The following is a 15,940-nucleotide window of genomic DNA, read 5'->3' as shown; positions in this document are numbered from 1 at the left end:
ACCTTCTTTGGTGTCTTTTGAAGCACAGAAGTTTCCATTTTTACAACATCCCATGTATTTATCTTCTTCTTCAGTTGTGTTTCTGGTGTCACAGCTAAACTTATTGCCTAACCCAAGGCCGCAAAGATTTACTCCTGTGTTTTCTTCTAAGTGTTACATAGTTTAAGCTTCTACACTTAAGTCTGTGACCCATTTGGGGTTATTTTTTGTGTATGATGTGATGTAGGGAGTCCAACTTCACTCTTAGGCATCTGATGTCCAGCTGTCCCAGTGCCGTTTGTTATAAAGACTTTGACCTATTGAGTTGTCTTGGCACTCTTGTCAAAAATCAATTGACCATAAATGTAAGGGTTTATTTCTGAACTCTAAATTCTTTTCCATTGATCTGTACATCTGTCCTTACGTCAGTACTGTGCGGTATTGATTAACTGTAGCTTTGTAGTAAGTTTTCAGAATGAGAAGAGAACTCCAGTTTTGTTGTTTTTCAAGATTGCATTGGTTATTCTTGGCCCCTTGCATTTACATAGTAATTTTAGATTCAGCTTGACAATTTCTGTTTGAAAGAAGAAGGCAGCTGGGATTTTGAAGGGATTACACTGAATCTATAAAGCAGTTTGAGGAATATTTCCATCTTAACAGTATTAACTCTTCAGATCCACGAACATGGGATGAGTTTTCAATTTATTTAGGTCATCTTTAATTTTTTTTTACATGGTGTTTCATAGTTTTCAGTGAACATGTCCCGTGCTTCTTTTGTTAAATTTATTCCTGTTTTCTTTAAGTAATTATAGTGTATTTGTGATTGGAACCTATTCCAGATGGAATTTTTCTCCTCCATTTCATTTTCAGATTGTACAATGTGAGTGTGGAGAAATACACTTGATTTTCCTACATTGATCTTGTAGCCTGCAGCCGTGGCGTGCTTGTTTATTAGCTCTTACAGTTTGGGGAGGGGGAGGGGCCCATCCCCCTTTCTAACTAAATCTTTGTCATAAGTGATTCTAGAGAACTTATAATGGACTGTGACTTAAGAAGAAAACTTTTTTCCCCCTAGGAATTGTGGCTGTAGGACACATCAATGAAGCTATTGATGAAGGGAATCCTTTGAAAACTTTAGATACTCTGCTGTTACCGACTGCTAAGATTAAAAATGTAGACCCAGACTGCGCCCAGCACTACCAGGATGTTTTATACCATGCTAAATCACAGAAACTCATGGTGAGTCTCAGTAGGTTTGTTGCTTTTAAATTTACAGAGTGGCTTGGGGAGGGGGGCTGAGAGGGAGGATTTGCTTTACTCGTTTTTCCTAAAACTTATGAGCTGCTTGTCCCAGCAATTGCCTGTGGATCAAAATGGAAATAATAGGGCTCTTTTTATTTTTGTGTCAAACATGAGGAGGAAGGTGGCTCCAGAGCTAATTACTACTTCTACTTTAACTATAAACTCATTGGTGGTTAAGTTCTTGTTCAGAGTCCAAGTCATTGGATATTGACTGAGCACATACTGTGTGCTTAGTACCGTGTGTAGCATCCGGTAGGGGGGGAGATGATACCAGGAACACGTGACATTTGAAGTTCTCTGTCCTTATCCTTAAGATGCTTAGAAACTGAGACAGTGGGCATTCTCATATAGAATAGTTACATAATAGTGAGAGAAGTATATGTCAAAACAAGTCCTGCACAGAGTGATGCAGGGACAGGGGATTGTTGAGGACGAGAGACCTAAGAGGAGTGGTCGTGGAGACAGAACAGGAGCTGCACCTGAAAGGGAAGGAGGAGCTGGTTAGGCGGGTGGAAAGCAGGAGGGTGCAGGGAGGGAACACAGGGCCAGGAGGGTGTGAGCATGGTTTGTTCTCCGCACAGGAGGAGACCGACCTGGCTACAGTCCCCTTAAAGAGCAGAGGGTTTTTTCCTCGCTACAGAGCTTATACTGATCGTGGGAGGAATTCCACAGACGCTAGCCCCTCTTGGAAGGGTACTAAGTGGCGAAGTTTATGACCTCATCCCTGAGAGTGGTAGTGATGCTACCTGGGACCTGTTCGTAGCTGCCATGTCCCCAGGTGCAAACCAAACCCCAAAGGGTGGATGTTTCCTCTGTATAGGTCTTCACAACCCAGAAACTGCCTCATCCAAAACAGGAAAAACATCTTTGACTAGAGCAAACATTAATTGAGCACCCGCTGTTTGCCGCGCATGGTACTAAGTACTTGTATGCATACCATCTCATATAATCATTATAATCCATAACAGCCATATGAATGAAATCTCTTTATTATCATCTTATAGATAATGGAACTTAGACTAAGTCATTTGTCCAAAGCTATCCAAAAAGTAATTAGTTCTGCAACCATGACCTGGTCTGTCTGATTCAGAAACATATATTGTTGTGCGTTAAGGCAGATGGAAGAAGATATTTATTGAAGCACTGTAATAGCAAAAGACCCAAAACAACATAAATATCCATCAAGAGCGGGTCAGTTAAGTAAATTGCAGAATATCCATATAGTGAAATAACTCTGTGGTCATTAAAAAGAATGAGTGCATCTATATTGGACAATCTTCAGTATGTATATCGTTAAATAAAAAAACGTGTTTCCACATGCCTCAAAATGGAATACACACCAATTGTAAGCATATGCTTGTATGTGCATAAAATATTTATAGAAGGAAACATCTTCTGGAAGGTGAACTAGAAAGCTGGTGTAGATGGGAGACACTTTTTTTTTTTTTTTTTAAGATTTTATTTTTAAGTTATCTCTACACCCAATGTGGAGCTCGAACTCGCAACCCTGAGATCAAGATTTGCATGCTGTACCAACTAAGCTAGCCAGGTGGCCTGGGAGACTTCTTTCTTATTCTGTTGTTGTGCTGTTTGGGTTTCATTTTTTACAGAGTGAATGTATTACATGCTGAATGTTTCTAAACTTAAAAAGCAAAACAAAAAATAGTGTAAAGAACTCACAGAGGGCTGTTTCCCCCTGTAACTTAGTTTCTGGAATAAGACCTACTGGCCCAGTCAAAGTGTTCCCTTCAAAGCAGCTAACTTCAATACAAGTTATTAGAAATATTTTGTCATAATGTAGTCTTGAGCAGCATTCAGAAGTGTTGCCTCTGGCAAAGAGAATTGAGTGGTGAGGGGAGAAGAAAAAATATTTTTCAGCATTTTAAATTTTGTACCATATACTACCTATACAAAAATAGTTTTAATAAATAAAATTTAAGGTGTCTATGTTTATATGGATGTATGTGTATTTATATATACACACGTATAATCATATACATGTGCGTGGGCGCGCGCATGCACGCACACACACATCCTAGTCACCCCACGCTACTGAACTGGCTCCTTACAGGTGAAGAAAAATATCCCCCAATGTGGGGACTTCTGAGATGTTGGGCTTCTGACAGGGATGGCCGTAACGTTGCCTTACCCCCTGGGTGTTAAGGATGCCGTCAGTAAATCATCCTCATTTGACCCTCCCAGCAGCTGGGGGGCTGGGCCCCCTCTCCCCTGATGTGAGGGAACGTGAATGTGAAATCGCAGGCCAGGGAATAGAACGGTGAGACTGAAACTCAAGCCTTGGGTCCCCACATCCCAGGGAGGGCAGAATGGGTCTCCTCCGTCTGCTGTCCCCACGGATGGAGCCATGGTCGTGGCACAAGCCACACTTGCCAGCATTGGAAGATAAAGTTACTTGCTTTGGAGACAGACAGGCACCGCTCCAGGATTGGCTTTGTCACAGAATAACCAGAGATTTTAGTCAAGTCCCTCAAACTCTTTGTGCTTCCTTTTCCACATGTGTCAAGTGGGTGTAGTAGTGCCTGTCTTAAAGGATTATGGTAAGGGTCAAACGATGATATACAGATGTGATAATACATCTTTGTGTGTTCATCTATTTCTATTTCTACATATCAACATATAGTTATATCCAATTGCATTAATTATGAACATAGCAAATATTACTGTGGGCCCTGACGGGTTGCCACACAGGTAAGGGCTGAGCGATGACTGTGTCACAAGGTCCTTACTAGACACACAGATTGCTGCACCCACAAACCACACTGGGGATCTTCTGGGTTTTCACTATCTGGCATCATTTTTAATTCTTCTGCCTCCCTCCACTCTCATGCTGGTGGCTACCTCGTCAGCTCACTCTGAGTTATTTTTATCACTAGGGTCCATTACCCTAGTCCAACCTTTGCCTTCTTGCCATTCTCCTCACTGCCAGCCTATCCTCCATTTCACCGGCCACCACCAGAGTACTCTTCCTCAGATAGCAGATTGAGCACATCACTCAAAACCCCCAGTTCAAAAACTGCCACTGACTGTCCACTGCTTTGGAATAAACTAGAAATCTCTAGCTTGCCATTCAGGGCTAACATTTCAACTCTACTTCCCAATAAACCTTGCCTGCCAAGTAGGCAATGGCCAAGCTTCTTGCTTTGTTGTAATCTTGATTTCTCCACTCTTTGCTCTTGCCTCTTAACTATAAAGCTGTTTTTAACATGTCTGCCTTAATTCTTTCCATCTCTTAAAGTCTTCAATGGACCATTCTTCTGATTGTCAAGCTAGAAGTTCATTTTTCTCATCTCCCTTTCTTGTATTTTTATTCTGACACTTATATGTAGTTCCTTTACATACAAATATTAATTTCATTAACACTTAATTAAGTACCACGTAAAGAAGGGGCTCATCCTCTCCCTTCTTTAGCTTCTTGTAGATCCAAGTCTTCTCAGGGTCCAAGTCTTCTCTGTGGGGCCCAGATTCATGCTTTGTATATCATGCTGCTGAGTGAATGAATAAAATCCCAAAGCATCTAAGCATCATGAAAGCCCATTCAATTCTTACTGAGAAGGCAAGGTTCCCTGTACAACATCAGACATCATTTTTGGTTGGGCATGTAAAAAAAAAAAAGAAAAAAAAGCTAAACTAGAACACACTCATGAGGTCATTTAGAAGTTTAAAATAACATCTCCAATATTTTTTTCCTTATATGTAGTTTTTAATGGGGAAATATTTTGTTATAAATGCCCAGTATATTCCTATAAGTCAATGACATTTCTCTTAGTTTAGGGATTAGATAGGAGATGGGATATTAGTGGTTAAGGATATGAAGGATTGCTGACATAAATGTTCAAGTCCATGGGAATGTGCATAGACCATATCCTTTGTAGTGACTATCAAAACAATAAAATATCTTAAAAGAATTGTTTTATTGTTCAGACTTTCCTATTTCATTGGATTTAGTTAAAAAAAAAAAAAACCTACAAAAACCCCACACATGATGATCTTTTATAGTAGGTATGTGGTTACATGAAGAATAAAAATCAGTTAAACACTAAAGCAAGCAAGAGAAAGAAACTTGTGGGCACCTGGCTGGCTCTCAGTTGGTAGAGCATGAGACTCTTGATCTCTGGATTGTGAGTTTGAGTCTTATGTTGGGTGTAAAGATATGGTGGGTATAGAAATTACTTAAAATTAAAAAAAAAACACTTTTTTTTTTTTTTAAAGAAAAAGAAACCTATAGTAAGTTTTAAGATGACAAAAACTTCAATGAAAGGAATTGGTTTCTGCAAATAAAGTCACCACGTGGAATACAGTTTTACCTAGGGGAGAAAAATGCAGCCAATATTCACTTGTTAAAAGCACACAACTCTTATGTAGTAAATATACATGTAGCAAAACCAAACTTTTTTGGGGGGGTCTAATTCCTAAGTTCTCAAGGAAAGCCTTTAATTTTAAAATAGCTCACAATTCACTGCCTCTAGTGAAGAGACATAGAAAACGTCTTTTCTGCTAAGTATGTGCTAACATGCCTATTACCCAGCCTTTCTCCATGAGACAAAAGAAATTTGGTGCCCAGGCAAGGTTACACTTGAAATATTATTAACAAGGATCAAGAACTCTCACCAACTTACATCAATGTTCTCAATCTTTTATAAAGCTGGCCACAAGTTCCATGCAGACGCTATCCATTGTGATCATTAACAGCTGTATACTTTCACACAAACTTTACTTTATACTGACAATACTAGTAATATAATTTTTTTTCTATTATTTTCCAAGGCCAGACCTTGGGAAGGCAATGCACAGAATAACCTCCATCAAAAACTGGAATTTCTAGGTAACAAAATAGCAGAGATTAGAAAACACACATAGAGACCTCACCAAATAAATAACAGAATCAGATTTTTTCCAGGGAAAGAACAGGCTGAGAAAAACCAAGTTTCAAAACAAATGGGCAGAGAAAGAAAATAGTGTTTAAAAAATGGCCATTTAACCAAATCAGATTCATTGCTTGGAGTGGTAATGTTTTCAACGTGTTAGCTTTTGCCAATACAGTTCAAGCTCCTAATTTTATAGGCCAAAAGTGGTTTAATGCCTGAGCTAGAACCCAGATCCTTAGGCTCATATTTAATGCTCTATTTCCACTACTAAAGCTACTGCTCTTAGACTTAGGAAGCAAGCCTGAGAGAGAGCTGGCAAAGCGTGGACACTCAGCGAAGGCTTCTGAGTGTTCTAGCGAGGTCCTGTGACATTCCCTCTTGACCTAAAGCCATTAGATTGGAAAGCTCTGGAGGGGACTTCCACAGCCTGCCTATGAAAGGTGTGAGGAGTCAAGTTCACTTCAAGGACAAACCTCATGTGGGCTGTGGGTCTATCTCTATTCTGTACCCAGAAGATCTTAGCTTCTCCCTGTACTTCATTGTGTCCCACCTCCTCCGCCAAGACACCTAGAGCAGAAACCTCATAGAAGCGGGGAAGATGGAGATGTAAAGAGCTTGAAGTACCAGTCAGGCAAGTGTGTCAGTTGCCCTAAAGAAAATGGTGATGTCTTTGCTCCTGCAGTGACATTCTTAAAACCCTGAAAAAGTAGTAAAGTAAAAAAGTGCTCTTGTAATATTTTATTCTGAAGCAGTATTTCTTAGGAACTCAAAAATGGAGCGACAGGATAGAACTCCTTGCACTAGGCATATGTTATCCTAAGAATGTATGTTTTCACAGATAGCCTTCCTTATTCTCTAAGATGATTTCACCATCGTAAGGTAAACAGTGGAGTGATCTATGATTTTTGACATGAGAAAATAAAGGAGTGGATCTAGGCAACTATTTAGGCTCCCAAGGCACAAAGCTATGAGATAGATAAAATATAAGCCATCAGTGTTGTTGTAGTAGTAGTTGGCATGGTGAATAATAAGTATAATATTGCTTGGAGCAAAGCAAATGGTAAAAATCACAACAATGAGGAGACTCGCCTTAACATAGCACAACCATCTGTCATCATACATATTAAGCCTCCGAATGATGGCTGTGTAGCAGTAGATAATGACCACAAAGGGAATTAAGAATCCAAAGAATGCCAAGGAGATGAAGTAGTAGAGTTGGAAGGGAGACGAGGACTCGCATGTGTTGTGGACATCATGGCAGGTGGTGATGTCCTGCTGGACAAGATAATACTCCTGCTCCAGGATGAGAAATGGCAGCATGTATAAGAAAACCATTGCCCACACCAGTCCACAGGTTATGAAGGCATAGGTCCGCTTGGGCAGCGCTCGGTAAGTAAAAGGATGAACGATGGCTAGGTAGCGGCTGATACTAATGCAGGCGAGGAGCAGAATGGAGCAGTACATATTGCCATAGAAGATGGCTGTGGTGGCCCGGCACATGACCTCTCCAAATACCCAGTTGTTCCCATTGAGGTGGTAAGCTATCTTAAAGGGCAGCGTGACACAGAAAAGAAAGTCTGCAATGGCCAGGCTGGTGTAGAAGACGGTCATACAGATAGATCTGGTCCTGAAGAAGAGCATCCACAGGGTCACCGCATTGGCTGGCATACCTACTGCAAACACCAGGATGTAGATGGCAGGTATCAGTTTGGTACTTAAGGAGCTGCTCAGGTAACCCATGGTAGAATTATTCACGTGAAGATTTGAAACACTTTCTTCAGGGCACTTAATTTTTACAGTTGTGGTAGTTCCTGTCCAGCCTTCTATGGCAGAAAGGGGGAAGTCTTCAAAAGAACTGAAGGGGTCCCCACGGAAGGTCTTAATAGGTAAGGTTGGTTCTGCCAAGGTGCGTACACCATTTTCCATGCCTGTAATTGAGAAGAAGTATTAACGTGGATCGTTGCTGAGCCCATGGCTAAGGTTCAGGAGACAATAAAACTAAAAGCCTTAGGCTACATAATTTCTGTAGTTGTAGAATTGAGGATCATTTTTATTGTCAAAAATCACTATAAATCAGGTAATCAACAGGAATGCATTTGGTATATATCATATGCCCCAGCACTGTGCTCACCCATGCAGGAACAAAAATGAGATGGCAACTCCCTGCATGTAGAAAGTTTATAATACTGCTGGGGAAAACAGTAATAGCATATCAGACCTCTACAGGCCAAAGTCATGTTGACTCTAAATCATATAGGCATCCAGACAGTAGTTAACAGATTTAAGTGTTTGAGCAGAATGTCAGGAAAAAGATGAACATGAACAAAGATGAGCAAGGTTCATGGAGAGATGGAAATTAATAGATGAGTAAGAATCTGGATGGTGAAATATGGACAGAGGCATAGTGTGGGCTGGTATGGGATGTGGGAATGTCAGATAAGTTAATTCAGCAAATGTTTATTGCATATTTATATGCCAGTGATAGAGTTTTAAACTCTATGTCAGACTAGTGGAGAAGATGCACAAAAACTTGTCCTCTTACGCTCACAAGGTGCATCTGAGAGATGAAAGAGTAGGTTCCAGCCAAGTCTCTGAAGGGCCTCTTACCTATACTAAGAAATGACGTGCCCATTCTTAGATGCTGGGGTTATGCACGTACAAAATTGTGGACAGAGGCATGGCCACTGTGGCAGACAGCATGATGGGCCCCCAAGATTCCACCTGCTAATGCCGGGAACTGTTGAATATGTTATTTTATATGGCAAAAGGGACTTTGCAGATGTGATTTAGGATCTTCAGATGGCATCAGTGTCCTGGATTGGCTGAGTGGGCCAAATGTAATCCTAAGACTCCTTATAAGAGGGAGGCAAGAGAGTCAATGCCAGATATTTAAAGATGCTGTGCTGCTGGCTTTGAGGATGAAAGGGGGAGCCATAAACCAAGGAATGCAAGTGATCTCTAGAAACTGAAAAAAGCAAGACAACAGGTTCTCCCCTAGAGTGTCCGGAATGAACACAGCCTTGCTGACACCTGGACTTCAGGACTTGTGACCTCCAGAAATATAATCTGTATTGTTTTAAGCCACTCAGTTTGTGGTAATTTGTTCCAGCAGCAATAGCATGCTAATATAACCCTGATTTGACTTATATTTAAGATGACTTTGGTGACAGTGTAGAGAACAGACTGAAAAGGTAAGAAATTAGAGGCAAGGGGGACTGATTTGGAGGCTACTGTAGTCATTCAAACTCAAGGCGGACAGTAATGGATTAGAGCAATGGCAGTAGAATGACGAAGATGAACACTTGAGACTGATGGCACCTCCAAGGACTTGGCATCCAGTTGGCTCTGGTGGCAATGAGGGAGAGGCAGGAGGCAGGTTTCTCCTCTAGATGATGTTGGCCAAGAAGATGGGACAAGGGACAAGAGGAGAGGAAACAAAGGAAGAAAAGATGGAAATAGAGAATACAGTCAGTGATCTCATAACATTGTAGGGTGACAAATGGTAATCACACCACACAACGTGTAGAATTGTTGAATCGCTAAGTTGTGTACTTGAAACTAATGACACACTGTATGTCAACTGTACTTCAATTTAAAAAATTCCATTTATGAAAATTGGAAATGGAACAAAAAGGAATAGAGACACAACAACTACATACTATAAATGTTGGGCATTGGTTGGCAGGCTGATTTTAATAATCCTAACTTATGCAAGAGCAATTTCAAAAATACACTAGACCTTAATACTCAAACCAATTTCTCATTATATAATTTTTCCATAAATTAATCTTGGAGATGTACAGAAAGTAGATCCTGTGAAATTTCTAAGATGGACTTTCATGCTGATTTCAAACCTCATATTAATTTAAAATACCGTTGCTCTGCCAATTACATCTTTTCCCATGACCTCTGGATTCCTACATGTTGAATACTTGGAGTTAGTGATTAATAGCCTGGTTCTCATTCAAAGCCAGTTTCTCTTCTTGCTGTAATCTCTAGCAGTTCACCCCCAGGTGAAATTGAAGCCTCCCTCGTAACCTTGAGATTGCACAAACTGAATTCAGTGTATAAGACAGAAAGTGTTGCCTGAACAAGTAGGGACAGGGAGGTGTTCAGGTGTCATTTACGGGAGAAGAGATTAATGAAAAAGAAAGAAAAATCTGGGAAGTGTTCTGTACCTGTGTTTGGATGTGAATTCTGAAGGTGTGTTGCATGATGCTTGAGTTCAGCCACACAAATCGTTCTCAATTTTGCATTTTGGAAAATGCTTAAATTTGATATCACCCATAGAGAAGTGCCTTGGGAAGTAGGCACAAAGCTGGAAGACGGTGGATGAAGAACATGGTGTACAAGCTGTTTCCTCTCAAGATCTGATAAGAGCTGTTTGAAATGAAGTGTTTGTCAGTTTGCAGAAAATTCCTGTGGTTAAGCAAGACATGGTGCCTAAAAACAGGGTAAACAGTGACTTTGTGAAAAAGTCTTGATTCCTTTTTCCATGAGAATTCCAGATCTGGTTCAACTTAAATAAGTCTTATTCCTTGGAGTCTGGTATGCCTTCAGAATAGTACTCATTGTTAAATTTTACATATTTTTTAAAAATTTCGATGAATTCTTTTTTTTTTAATGTTTTATTTATTTATTTGAGAGAGAGAGAATGAGAGAGAGAGAGCACATGAGAGTGGAGAGGGTCAGAGGGAGAAGCAGACTCCCTGCAGAGCAGGGATTCCCAATGTGGGACTCGATCCCGGGACTCCAGGATCATGACCTGAGCCGAAGGCAGACGCTTAACCAACTGAGCCACCCAGGCGCCCCTCGATGAATTCTTAATACAGTCTTCCATTTGGCAGAATGTTTCTGAAATGTTTTTAACTTGGGGAAAGTTCTGAGAAAAGGACTGATCCAAGGGGACCAGATTTCAGCCTCTAAACAATCGGTTCTTCGCTCACGTTTCTCCCCCCACCCCATGGAAGAAAGCAGATGCACTGCCTTTTCCTTTGTCACCTTTAAATGCCCCCTGTTCGCCTCTATGAAACCCCACCAGCATCTTGAAGGAACCCCCTTCACAAACCGCTTTTCTTTTGCTTTTCTGCTGTATTCGCGTTCATCCACACCCAGAAAGAACAGTCACTTGTCCTTTTCATGAATCACACATGTGCTATTGCTCTGAGTGGGTTCTCTTGGGACTGTCCTACAACCACCTTGGCAACTGAAGCAACGTTCCTTTATGGAGACTTGGTTTTGCTGCATTTCTGTTTATTCTACTTCATCGCTGCCCCTCACCCCAGCTCTCCCACTCTCCCACTCCTAACAATGTTGGCAGGAGAATGACCTAACAGTAAAAAAAAAAAAAGTTGTGGATCCAGATCTATTGCAAACTGGTTTATTTTGGAGTAAGCAGGAGGTGACAGGCTAACATTGTGTTGAGTGAAATAGGAAACACATTAAGAGTTGCATAATAGTATCTGGGAGATCTCATTTCTCAAACTATAAAAAATCATGTGAACATAGGGAAAACTCCGTGATACAAGAAAAAGTCAAAAAAGGTATTTCATTAAGAAACACTAACTTGTTAGCATTACTTATTGAAAGACCACTCTTTCTTTCTGGGAATATCCTTGTTTCCCACCATTTGTGCTTCAAGAGAATGTATAAACTTGGGATTTTTTTAAATTTCTTGAAAGTGTACTATTTTTGTTGATTCAGAGGAAATTCTTAGAAAGTCAGAATCTTCTCACAAAGAAATTTGATTCTTCATTTTAGAGATCTAAAATCTTGACCACGCCACAAATTTTTAAATCTCAGCAGAGAACATTAGTTTTTGGCAAGGGTTGAATAGAGTGAACAGACCATAGCTATTCACTTCTATGATGCTACCTTTTAATAACAAACACAAAGCTCTGCCTTTTGGGTTGCAGACTGTGTGAAATGCAAAGAAAATTGGATGCAGTTCATTCTTGCTACGCAAACCAGCACCCCCAACATGCCCCATGAGAAAAGAGCTTACCGCTTTGACAAAAAGTGGGCGACAGAAGCATTACTCCAGCAGCAAAGATGAGGGCTTTCATCTTGGTGACCTGAGTTCTGTTTCCCAGATGTTATTAAATGTATAGAACTAGGGAGCACAGTTCCACCTCAGTTTCATGTGTTAACAGCAAATGGAAACCTTGTTCTCTCCTTAAGAGTGTGCTGTCCTGGGCTCCGCAGACTGGGAAACTTGCCCAGGTCCTCTGGACGGAAAGGGTGTGACAGTGCTCATGCTGCAGTGCGCATGACTCAGGCTGAGCCTCTGAGCACATTACTTTATCCCCAGAGAAAATCATTTAACTCTTACCCACCCCTAATAATCCGTTCAGAGTAGATGCTGTAATTCCCAACCATTATACTTCTGTGCATGGAAAGAATGTAGGTAACATACAGTCCTTTCCAGAAGTAAGCTGACAGTAGATGTTGAGTAGCAGTTAGTTTTGAGACTGTCACATATCTCAATTTTATCCATTTATAAGAAACACACTTCCAGAGTGTAATTTCTACTCAGTAATTGAGCTGTCAGAATTTATCCTTTCCTTATCCTCCCAGCTCTTTCAAATCGTAATTCTTAAACTCTTTACATAATTATAAATGAAATGAATTATGGAAAACAAGCATTTTTTAGGAAGTTAAATGTCAGAGCTTGATTACTTTGAAAATTCTCCATCAGTGTCACATTGGTCTGAATTTGTCATCACTCCTTGGCCAGACTTGGTTTTATGGTGTTTTGTTTTGCCGTAACTCAACATACTTGTTGGTTAAACTGAAATCATGATACAACATTGAAACGCAGAGAACTCTGTTTATTCCATGGTTGTTGGTGAGCAGGTCTATAATAAGCTTCTTTTTTTAATTGTGGCAAAATAAGTGTAACATGCAATTGACCATCTTAATCATTATTAAGTGTACAACTCAATAGTATTTACTATGATCACATTGTTGCACAACATATAAGCTTTTGTGAGTAGTTATTTCCTGGAGGATATGATTAATGTTTAGTAAAAAAACAAACAAACTGCATTGTAACGGGTTTTTCTGTAATTAACACAATTTAAGGTTAAACACTAAGCCAAACGATCCAACAGCATGTTGCATATAAAATGCAGCAAGAATCAGAAAGTGCAGGTTTCACCTAAGACTTACAGGCTGAGGGATAAGCCAGGAAGGAATTGATCTGTGTAAACTTTTCACACTTGATTAAATTGCGTCACAGGAAGAGTTTTGCAATCAAAAGTCAGTGTCAGATATTTCAACTACATAATATATGGTAACAGAAGCTGAGACCAAAAGTTATTTTATCCGCAGAAATAAAAACCAAAGTGCCACAAAATATTGAAAGGGGTACATTTTTGTTTAATTAAAATTGTCTAGGACTCATCTAAATTCAGGAATTTATGTTTTGATTTACAGATGGTCTAACCTCTCTTTACTTAATCCATTTGTAACTCATATGCTGAATCTGGCTCTTTAGTTAGAGGTAGAACCCTGACCATCCTATAAATATAGTTCCAGACTTCTAGTGAGCAATTTAAAAGGAGACCTTAAACTGGTAGGATTCAGTTTTTACTCCTGGTTTTGTATTTAACTCTAAGCATCCTTTAGTGTAATGAGTCATGATTTAAGCTGTTGACTTAAATTCATTTGCTTTGTCAAGTTTCTCTTTGGTTTGCCCTATAAAACGGATACTTTAAGCTTTGAAGTGGGATTGTTAACTTCTCATCTGGGCAAAAGTTTGTATGGTGTATCTTCTATAGCGATAAGTTATGAAGGAATTTGGTAAATACTCTTCAAAAAAACTGAAACATATATAAATGAACTTGTGTGGAATGTAGTTTTTAGGCTGTATTTGTCTCATTTCAGAGTGCTTTCCACAAACATTATCTCGGGTTAGTCTCTGAGGGAAATAGTATTGAAGCCTGCCGGAGGAGCTGCTGCATTATTATTTCTCCTCCCTGAAACCCATCCATCTATCATGAGTCTGAAATGATGGAGCTGGTTCTCCATAGCTCTGATGAGCTACTTTCTGTTCATCACAGCCTTGCTTTTGCATTTAGCACATGACACTTAATACTACACATGGGCAAATGTCTCCAATTGTTTAAAAATAAATGTCTCTTCTTTCTTGAAAATATTTAATTTTTCCTGATAGTATTTACTTGTAATCTTGGGCAAGTTTATGTAATCTTGGCAGTTACTGTCTGGAAGTCCCATTTAGTTACATTATATGCCAGCACCATGTTTGTAGTATGATCATCACAACCAACCCAAAAGTAAAGTGAATCGTAAAGATAACTTAATACCTTTTGATTGCTTTTATCACTTCTGTTCTGAAGCTGTCCTTAGCTACTGTTTTCTCCCCCCCTGTAATTCACCCCTATATAAGTTAATCCTTTCTTGACTGTAGATCATGTATCTACAGCTATTATTACCATGATCACATTGTATTATAATTATTTTTAGATAAATGTATCTTTTCTACTAAACTGTTAGCTCCTTGAGGGTTCTTTGCCTTATTTTTGTCTCTCTGTCTGATAAATGTCATTGTATTTCCCTCAAATTTAAAATATCCTGTGGTACTCTGGGCCACCTTGGGTACCACAGTTAGTGATTAAGGAAGAGAGTATTCAGAGAAGGCTTTTAAGGAGGAGGTGACATTTGAATTAAGGCCTGAAGGGTCAGAAAGAAACAACCACCACACAGCCAGGGTAGAATGCTGGGATCTGAAGGAGGCTGGTGTGCACATCTGGGACAGGCAATAGAAGAGTGTGAGTGAAGCCAGAGGGGTCAGCAGGGCTGGATCGCTAGATCCCCACAGTCCCTGGGAAGGGAGTTTTGTTTTCTCCTACATGCAGGGGAGAACCTGTGGAGGAGTTTAAGCAGAGGGATTGTTTAGTGAGATGTCCATTTTGAAGAGATCATCTGCTTCCCTGTAGAGGACCACTGTGGTAGAGGGCAGTCTTGGAAGCAACAAAAACAAATAGACCAATGCACCCATCCAGGTGGGATATGATGGTAGGCTGGACTAAAGGGGTGACAGTAGAGAAGGGAGAAGAGGTTGGATTTGGGGGTTATTTCATTAATGGTTTGTACAGTGTTATGACAGTGCTTGGTAGGTGCTGAATGAGAGTTTGTAGAAACTATAAAAAATAGGCTCCTGAAAAGCAGTTACTGATTCTGTTTCATCATCATTCACTATTCTTTCTTTTATTCTGTGACAATATTCCCAGGACTCGGAGAGTGTTTCCAAAGTTCTTTGGCTGGATGAGATACAGCATGCGGTCAATGAGGCCAACATGGACAAGGACAAAGCAAAACAATGTAAGCCCTCATCTCCTTTTGCTGGCCCCATGTGCCTTGCTGGTTAAGCCACTGAATTATTTTTTATTTAAATAATTTTTTAACTTCTGTAGTTTTAGTATCTGAAAAGATTTGGATCCTTAGCAATTTCAGTTGTTGAGTGTCTATACAAAAATAAGCTTCACTGGTGGTGGCACTTTTTTCAGTGATTAGGGGCTAACTAGTGAAATGTGAGGGTGTTGCTGAACAAAATCCAGAAAGCAAAAAATGGTTCCTAAACTCTGAAATTTGTAGTGTGAGCAAGCCCTTTTTTTATCTTGGTCCTTAGGAAACTAGCCCAATCTGCTTAGTAAATGCCTTTCCTCCCTTCCATGTCTTCCATTGTATTAGTCAGGATTTTCCAGAGAAACAGAACTACATACATATTTTTCTCTGGGGAAAAAAAAAAA

General features: G+C 39.9%; 2 protein-coding genes across 4 annotated transcripts in view; one reads left to right on the top strand and one right to left on the bottom strand.

The window, feature by feature from the left end:
* Positions 1-15,940, top strand: part of IQGAP2 (IQ motif containing GTPase activating protein 2) — a 294,620-nt gene that overhangs the window by 194,647 nt on the left and 84,033 nt on the right. For all 3 annotated transcript variants that reach the window (XM_032404163.1, XM_032404164.1, XM_032404162.1), the window contains exons 13-14: positions 1,055-1,218; positions 15,422-15,512. In XM_032404163.1, the coding sequence (XP_032260054.1) occupies positions 1,055-1,218; positions 15,422-15,512 (255 nt within the window). The remainder of the gene's footprint in view (positions 1-1,054; positions 1,219-15,421; positions 15,513-15,940) is intronic.
* On the bottom strand, positions 6,099-12,396 carry F2RL2 (coagulation factor II thrombin receptor like 2). Its single transcript, XM_032404165.1, has 2 exons — positions 12,172-12,396; positions 6,099-8,095 (listed from the first exon to the last, which is right to left on the bottom strand). Exons 1-2 carry the CDS (start codon positions 12,230-12,232, stop codon positions 7,023-7,025), a joined length of 1,134 nt encoding a protein of 377 aa, XP_032260056.1. The 5' UTR covers positions 12,233-12,396; the 3' UTR covers positions 6,099-7,022.

This window comes from Phoca vitulina, unplaced genomic scaffold (genome assembly GCF_004348235.1).
Source record: "Phoca vitulina isolate PV1807 unplaced genomic scaffold, GSC_HSeal_1.0 scaffold6, whole genome shotgun sequence".
In the NCBI taxonomy this organism is placed as follows: Eukaryota; Metazoa; Chordata; class Mammalia; order Carnivora; family Phocidae; genus Phoca; species Phoca vitulina.
Note: the sequence above shows the minus strand (reverse complement) of the source record. Positions and strands in the feature narration are given on the sequence as shown.